Here is an 8,753-nt window from a genome sequence, read left to right as displayed (position 1 = left end):
GTCTACAATAAAGTCTAGGGGGGGCGGGGGGGGGAGGGGTTGGGTTAATGGATGGGGTCAAAATTGCTTCATCGAAATTGATCCAGGTAAAGACAGTCCCCTGTGACCTCTCATGTGAGCTATCAATTAGCAGCTGTTGTTATGATGTGTGCGGGGGGGTGGGGAAGGGGGGGCGACACTCACACAAAGAATTTGGCATTATTAAGAGTAATTGGGTTTCTTCTGTGTTTAAAAGCTGTAAGTGCATCTCAGTCCAATCTGTCTCCCCACTCATCTCTGCTGAGACCTAGTACCAACTGTCTGCCTTGCCTCAAATCTGAATCTGTTCTAAATAAGGCCTCTTGTCCTAAACCTAAAACTGTTTAAGAGCTTGCACAATATATAAGGGAGCACAACCTGCCATTTTACCACTTAACTTGAAAACCACAGGCTAGAAAAATTAGTACTTATTATTTCTTAGATCTAAAGTGTGTGGGGCCCCTGCACAGCCAATGAAAAATGAATAACAAGCATTTCTTATCGTACCTAAGGGCCATGCAAGTATCTAAGCTATGTACATAACAGCCGTTCAGAGCAGGGGTGTCTCTATTCCAGGATTACTGCCAAAACCCTAACTTCAAATCCTTCACTATCTTGCCCAGCAGGAACAGAAAGTGTGACTGCAGAGAATCCTGTGGTCTCTCTTATGTAAAAGATATTGAGCACGCATACGATTACCCAAAATGGTCTCTAGGATCTCCCAGTCAAGAAGGGATAGAACCGCTCAACAATATTGCTTGCTACTCCAGGGCGGGTCTACTGACATGCCACAAAATGTCTTGTCCCCTGGCGTCAAGTGCTGTGCAATATAATCACTTAAGCACTGTTCATCGGTGGATGATTATTAACAGGTGAAATACACAAGTGCAGTTGAATACTCTGCTTTTTTCTCAGCCAATTACATTGCAACCTCCCATCCAATTTACTGTCCACTCCAGTCCTGTGGTCTCTTTACCAGGTTCCCCTCCTCCTACCCCCATCTCACTGACTGTCTATATTTCAGAGGAATTACCCAAGTGTATGAGCTTGCACTTGACAAGCAGTTTCACTTAGAAATATTCAGTCCACATGGCTCCTCTCTTTACATCAAGCCTTCTGTAATATTTCTCTGCCCTTTTTATTTCCATCCATAATTTTAGCTCAGCTGCCAATGTCACTGATGTCCTGGATGCTCTGTCTTCTGTGCCATTCATTAGGAGTTAAGTTAGAGCAGACATAACCCCAATTCCTGCAGTAGCCTAAATTCCCCCCGCCCCCTTTCCACACACACACACAATTATTGTAACCCGTGTTTATCTAGCATGCATTCTAGGTAACATTTTTCCTACCTAAGGCAATTTGAAATGATTAAGTTTTCATGAGATGCAATATCAAATGCTTTCCTGAAATCAAAACAGATGGCAACTACTGTGTTCTCCTCATTCTCTAATTTTATACTTCCAAGCAAAAAAAACCTAAACACGAAGCTTTGTTAGCAACATTTAAAATTATCTCTATTTCGATTCCTTTTGTCTCACTGGTCAGCTCAGCTGTAATGAGTGAAGCCAATACAGACTGAAAACACATCAAAGTGGCTCACACACCAAACCTGGTGGAGCTGGGATTAATTCCATTAACAGCAAGTGGGAAAAGAGACCACCTGTCCCAGGTAAATCATACAGTGTAAAGTCTCAGCATGTTGTCCTAATTCAGAGGTACCAGAGAATGCAACCAGAGTTCAAAGTACACTCACTACCAAAGTCTGAGGATGACAGACTCCCTTCTCCTTCAGATTCTCCTCCACCAGAAGAATGAAAGCATACATGTATGAAGGTAGATTATATATTAGCGATGCCATTGTCTCATTTGTCTGTTGAAGGCAGTTTCCCTATTGTAGTTATTTATTATTAACTGAGCATATCTACACGTACGCTTTAACGCACAGTAGACTATTTCACTGTGTATTAAAGCATCACGGAAAAAAGTGACATTATGCTAATGCACAGTAAAATAGTCTACTGCACATTAAGTGTCACTAAAAAAGCATGCAAATGCACTACTGTGCATTAGTACAGCCCAATGCACATTAATTTAGTACCTCACATTGGAGGTACTAAATTTAATGCGCATTACTGCACCTGTAGACGTGCCCACTGAGTAGCTGTTAATTAATAGCCCTGGGCTCAGCTCTATAAAAGAAAAAGACAAGCTAAGATTTTTCAAAGCGATATTTAGAAATATGTCACCCAGTAGGGGCAGAAGGCTTTCACACTGCAGTGACGCAGATAGCGTTCATGATATGGTGAATCGTGAATGGAGTCTGTGCTCCGCAATAGTGCATCTGAAGGGACCTCATAAAAGGGCTCTTTAAAAAGGGACAGGTCATTCTGTTTGCATGAAGGAAGCAAAGGGAATCAGACAATTGCACTTACGTCAATTCATGGCACAATTTTAGTGGGGAAATTTGGATCGATGCACCATGAACCCAGCAGAAGCTGATGTATAATAAACACTTCACTTGCAGCATCAGGCTGCCATGATAAAGTCTGGAAGTATTTAGACACAAAAAGAGAGAGAGCAGGGGTTATGGAATAAAGGTCCCCTTAGATACACTACTGTGTAGCAAACACAACCTCCATCCAGATTCATCACAGTAAGAACAAGATGTGCATCACTGCTTTTTAGCCTACTGAAGAGTTCTCATACAAAATGTGAACCTGGATAATCTGTTTCTCTACAACTTCTGAATTTCACTTTGAGTTTAGGAACTACCTGCATCCTTATATCTACAACAGTCTCCTATGATGGTTTGCTTCATAGGAACATATCACAGGCAACCATGTTCCTTGAACTTAGCAGATGTAAGAGTGCTGCCAATCCATCTACCCATGAACAGGCCAACTGCAAAAGGCTATCGACACCTGAACAGATCTTACCTGGAGAGTAACTGTATGCTAAATAAAGCCAGTTTCCTGCACCTCTCTGGGATTTGGATAGCAAAATCCCCAAGTAAGAGGTCAAGTGTTAGCAATGGGTTTCAAATCACAGACCTGAGGGACTAAGCAAAACTCAGCGGTAATCACAGAGATAAAATAAGTTTAGACAAGAGAAAGGAACAGAAGGCGTGGGGAATGGATATTAAAGTTCTTTGAAGATTATGACTTAAACCCAAAGATTGCTCCAGAGCAGCAGGGAAACTAAGGCAAGGAAATGCATACTGATGCTTTACTGTTTTGTCAAGATCTGTAGATTCCTTGTGCTGGGTGAAGTAAAGAGTGATTGGGTTTGGGGACTGTTTGCAAAGCCCAGGTGTCTGTAAGTCAGACTACACACAAGGTAGGGCTCTGGGAATGGGTGTGCCCCAACTAGCGTGGTGCCTGGGGATCAGTACTGGTCATGGGGGCCTAGGAGAAGTGGGCTGCAAGGTCCCAGGTCCCCGAGACAGGAACACACAGCCTACACCTAAGAAATGTGCCAGAGTGGTCGAGGAAAGAGGAAGTGCTGGAGCTAACTCAAGACTACAGGAATCTTAAAAGCAGGTAGGAATCTCAAAGACAGCGCCCTGGAAAATGCCTAGGGGAGCTCTACCTAGGCTGTGGCACAAGGTTTCTTGCTGCACAGCAGATGTGCTGAAGGGCCACAAGACATAGCATGGGAGACATCAAGTCACAGGATGGGAAGACTTAATCTCCCAGCGCTCTTAAACAGACACTGAGATTTACATTTATTGGGCTTTTAAAGAACTTGAAAGCCACAAGCAGGGCAACAGCACAGAAACATAACCATTCCCGGAGTGGAGGCAACACCTGACCAGTACACACTTCAACTGTATCAGAAGAAAAGCAGGTAACTAGGACCAAGCATGGTAGAACAAACCCCAGTTCTTCTGCAAGTGCCAGTAATGTTCTTGAAGGGGAGTTACGGCTGTAATTTTTTTTAAGACTTGTTACAATATCCAACACACAACAAACCATGTGGAATTTAATTAATTCACCTGGGAAAGCCAAAGGGCTGAGTTAAACCAGCTGGGATTTAAACATAAGGCCCTGGGATTCTAGGCAATGTGTACCTGTTGCTTAGACCACATTTGTGCGCTTGTCACACAATAGTAAACAAATGCTGGCCCTTACTCAGGTGTTACATATACACACAGCTCAGCTCCACAGAGCTCCAAGCAGCCAATCTAATGGGCACCAAATTAGAGGACAGCTTTTCTTCATGTTAAAAATTGCTAGATGAAATCTAAAAGGGAAACAGCTTGGCATTTGCAACAAAAGAATTACCGGGCCTTTTGCTCTGCAGCATGGGTCCACGACTGCCTACGCGAAAACACAAGGGATCAGAACACCAGGCCAATATACCCAAAGGTAGCTTTCTGTGGTGACGACAAATTAATTCCCCTTCATGAGACTGTTTCCCTCCCGCAGAGCCTCCTACACAGCTCAACAGGGTCTCGCCAAGAAGGCAAATGGAGGAGGGCCAGGGATGGAGCTGTTCACACCCCCCTAAAAGCCCTGTGGCAAAGCTGTCAGACTTCAGTGCAATCAGAAGCTGAGTCATCCCTTCCAGGACCCTCCCCATGCTGCAGAAGTCCTGGGACAACTCACTGGATGCATACCCCGTTGCACTGCCACCCGGAGCCGTTGGGATCACAGGGCCAGTATTGCAACGCATGGTCCCTCACATGGTCTGCTATGGATAGGTACCCACTGGTCCCTCTCCACCCCCCAAATGAACAATTAAGGAAGAACTCTGGAGAGCAATTTCATGAGATTTTTCTGCCCTCCCTTCCATGCATAAACACCTTCAGTTTGGTTTTTCTGCATCAAGAGCTAGCAAGCATCCAGAGATAAGAGCATTCAGCTGGTTCTGTGACCTGACCGACTAAACCCCCAGAGGGGACTCACAGCTCCCCCAGCCCTGGTCCACTCAGCAATGCCCCCGATCCCAGCAGCTGAACCAAAACTGACCAAGAGACACCTTCGAGTTCCTACATAAAAATCACAACAGGTTCTTGTGATAACTCTACAGCAGTGTTTCTCAACCCATGGGTCGTAAGCCAAAAAGTGGGTCACAAGAATATATGATAGGGTCACGAACAAATTTACAAAATGGATCAGACTTTTAAAATGGGTTTTCCTTTAAAGGAGAAAAATTTGGGAAACCATGGATTTTCTCTTACAGGCTGGCAGAGGTCCAGCCTGTGAGGGGCTGCTTGGGGCCCCCCATGCCCCACACACTGAGGGGCTGGGAACTGGGGGCAGCAGCTCAGGAGTGAGGATCACTGGGTCGGGACTGGCCATTGATGTTTATAAATGGGTCCTGGTACAAAAAACATTGAAAACCACTGCTGTACAGCCTACACAAAAGTGACCAAGACCTCCTGGCTAGGGACAGAAATTACACTTAAACCAATGCAAGGAATCGGAAACTGGTTCACATCTGTAACGCAACAGATGTTCAGTACACGTAAACTGCTTTCAAAATGGCTGAAACCAATTTAAGATCTATCTGGATGGACATAATAGCAGACTTAACTGATTTAGTTTATTGAACTTCGGTCCCAGACCCCCGGGATAATTCCTGGATTTCACGCTGTGTGTTAGTGTTATCCCTGCCTTAGCTGTGTATGAGGTCATACCCTGCGCACCTAAAATGATGTGCCCACGTGCCCAGCATTAACCGTATGTCAAAAATCCATGCTGTTGTTTGAACAGTTATTGTGCAACATATTCATTTTGTGCCTAGCTTTCTAATCCCGTGGACAAAAGTTCAGATTCCTACACCTCAATTAAAAACATCTGTGACAAGCTTCTGTCCTCTCCATAAATTCACTGCTGAAGCCTCTTTAGCCACCTTCATGTAATATGCCATCTTCATGCAATATGGAAATATTCACAATGTCCCAAAGCACACTAGTCTCATCATCTGAAAGTTCCAGGTTTTCTAAAACCCCTGCAAGTTGTTGTACTGCAAGTCCTGACAGATGGACTTTTGTAAAACTCAAACAACCTGAAATATCTTGCCTTTTCCATTGTCCTTCTCTAACAATATCATTGCTTCTTCTCTTGCTCCACTAGGGTTTTCAATGCTGTGTGTTACAGCTTCAGTGGGACTGACTGCTTGAAATCTATGTCAAAGCAACACTGATTGCATCCTACAAAGAACTCTGGATCCTGCAGATAATTTTTCCCCAACAGAAACAGCTTCCACGGACTGCTCTTGGAAACTTGATTTCCTCCAGTCTCCTAGAGATGAATGGCTAACCTGGGAGTAGCAATCAGGGCAACTAAAAGACCTATTCCTATTATCGTTATCCATGTGATATCAGTCAAATAACCACTATGAAGTGAATGCCTCTGAAGCACCCGGGCTCTGCTGCCTGCACAGTAGAGAGGGAGCCTGTTACTGCTATGTCTATAGTGAATACTCAGTAGTCAGTCTAAAGCAGGACATTAAAAGGTGACACAGATGGGCAATATACCAAAATACTATAGAAGGGACCAAATAACATGAAAAACAACCTTCATATGGGTAAATATAAGGGGCTGGGGTACCTCAAGACATAGAAGTATGGAAGTTTGGTCTTTCACGCAATAGCCTTTTAGAAGAGGGGGAAACAAAAGATCACTCCTAGAAGATCACCCCACCAAGACAGCTCCTATCAGCCTTGAGATCAGCTGTGCAGGGGAGCTTTAAGCCTTTATAAATTATAAGGCAAACCAGGCAAACTCAGAGTACTAGGCATTTACAAGGATTAATAAGACCCATGCCTGATTAATGCCCTCCTGAACAGCTTGTTAAAACATGAGACCCTGCCTTACCATGCTTGCTTTTGGCAAGGGAAATACGAAGCAAAAACACTGGATGATGCCGGCAGAGCTGGGGCATATGTGCTGCGTGGGATCCTCAGTTCTGAACTACCCTGTAACTTTTTGAAGGTTTCTCATTTGCAAACAGCTACAGTGGGCTTAGGAGAATGCCCCAGCCCGGTAAGGTCTTACATGCTGACATGTCAGATACCTAGGAACAAACTATCTATTTTCCACCGGATAAGCAAATATGGCTAACGTGTCAAATATGGCCCAAACAACTATACGTATTGTACATGGCAGCAGTTTCCTGAATGTATAGATACCCTGTAGTTTCTGCTGAAAAATGCTCCTGCTCTAGGTGGCCATTAACACAAGCCCTGATAGAAGGATTGCTCTGAGATACCAGAGGCAGATGGCTTTCTGCTGTTTCTGCTTGCTTAGTGCACACATACTAGATGCAGTGTCAACTGCACTGACCATTAATTTCGGAGCTGCTCGGTCACACGCACAGTAACAAAAGGGCACTCCAAAAGCGGGCTGCTTCTGGGGAACATAAGTTGTGCCAATCTAAATGTGCAGCTCAGGTATCAAATGTGATTTCCAGATTGCCAATCCAGGTACAATCAATGTCATGATCATTAAATGGGGTTTGTCTAGGTTTTGCCAAGAGTGGCTTCTTTTTTTTTTAGCCAGGCCTTCCACCAGGCAGCCGGTTCTTCTCACCTCATGTCATCTGCTATTTAAACCCACTGGAAAGCAATAATAATAACACTAAAAATAAATAAGCAGCATTCAGGCACTGGAGCCTGCAGGTTAGCAAGAGCATAAAGGGAACAAGGAAACCAGCATCACACACACACAAACCTGGTTGATTTTGCAGGCTAGGTAGGATCTCCACGAACTAAACTAATGTGATGCGACATCTAAAATGCTTGCACTTTCATCCAGCCCTCAGACCGGTAGCTTTCAGGAGAAAGAAAGAGGGGGAGGCAGAAGCCTGCAATACCGAATCTCATTGTGCCACACGCACGCCCTCCCCTCTGGAGCTGCACAGATTTCTTTATTGCTGGCATTGTAATGCAAATAACCCAATGTTGAGCCCACACACCCCATACCTGGGCACTGACATTTCCCTGGAGTAAGCCCTTGCCTTCTCCCCAGCATCGCCCTCTGGAGCAACTGTTTTATTCCCACCTTGGCCGTGAACTTATGCCAACCACACGCATCACTCACCTAACTTTCGCTGCTACAGAAGACATAGCATCATTCCTCAGACTCTTCCTTTTGGATACAGCCGTGCCCATATTCGCTGGGAGAAAAGCTCTGGGGGAAGCATTCATTGCACAAAGCCTCTGCCCATAACGCTCAGGGAATGGCAAGACACAGCAAGAAGTCCTGCAGTCCGCCCCTACACGCCCGCCTTATTGCTCCGTTGGCTGATCCATGTGCAGTCAGGGTCCCAGGCTGGCATTCAGGCGGCTGAGCCCTCCCATGGCATAGTGTCTTTGTGCTGCCTCCTGCCATTCATCTCCCAGCAGCCTGGAGGAGAAGCACAATAGCCCCTGCTTTTACTAGTAAAATGCTTCAGCAAACCCGATGCCCGTTTCCCCCTTTGCTGCCTTCTCATTGATTGCTGCAGGAGGGTGGGTCAGGAGGGAAGGGATTAAAAAAAATTGCAAAGCAGGAAGCTGCCTCTATATTTGGTCGCAGCTTGCCTCCTCCCCCAGTGCTGACATCATGGAAGGTATGTGGAGGAGGGGGGAAGGGGCTCATCTCCAAGGAAAGGGGAGTTCAAGAGCAAGAGAGGGAGAAATGAACCATGAGCAAGAGAGGGAGAAGCTGGCAAACCAGCTCAAGGAGAAAAGGATGCATCTCCATGGGCAGAGTGAGGGCAGCACAGGAGATGCACCTGTCTCCTTG

At 45.2% G+C, this 8,753-nt stretch overlaps 1 protein-coding gene across 6 annotated transcripts in view; it reads right to left on the bottom strand.

The window, feature by feature from the left end:
• NSMF (NMDA receptor synaptonuclear signaling and neuronal migration factor) overlaps window positions 1-8,461 on the bottom strand; it is a 58,663-nt gene extending 50,202 nt beyond the window's left edge. For 5 of the 6 annotated variants that reach the window (XM_006022710.2, XM_025203036.1, XM_025203035.1 and 2 more), the window contains exon 1: window positions 8,067-8,461. In XM_006022710.2, the coding sequence (XP_006022772.2) occupies window positions 8,067-8,173 (107 nt within the window). In that variant the 5' untranslated portion in view covers window positions 8,174-8,461. Of the gene's footprint in view, window positions 1-7,697; window positions 7,811-8,066 lie in introns of those variants that run through there. The other variant, XM_025203038.1, reaches the window with a different exon arrangement.
• Window positions 8,462-8,753: the final 292 nt, after the last annotated feature.

The sequence above is a fragment of the Alligator sinensis genome, unplaced genomic scaffold (genome assembly GCF_000455745.1).
Source record: "Alligator sinensis unplaced genomic scaffold, ASM45574v1 scaffold235_1, whole genome shotgun sequence".
Taxonomy (NCBI): domain Eukaryota; kingdom Metazoa; phylum Chordata; order Crocodylia; family Alligatoridae; genus Alligator; species Alligator sinensis.
Note: the sequence above shows the minus strand (reverse complement) of the source record. Positions and strands in the feature narration are given on the sequence as shown.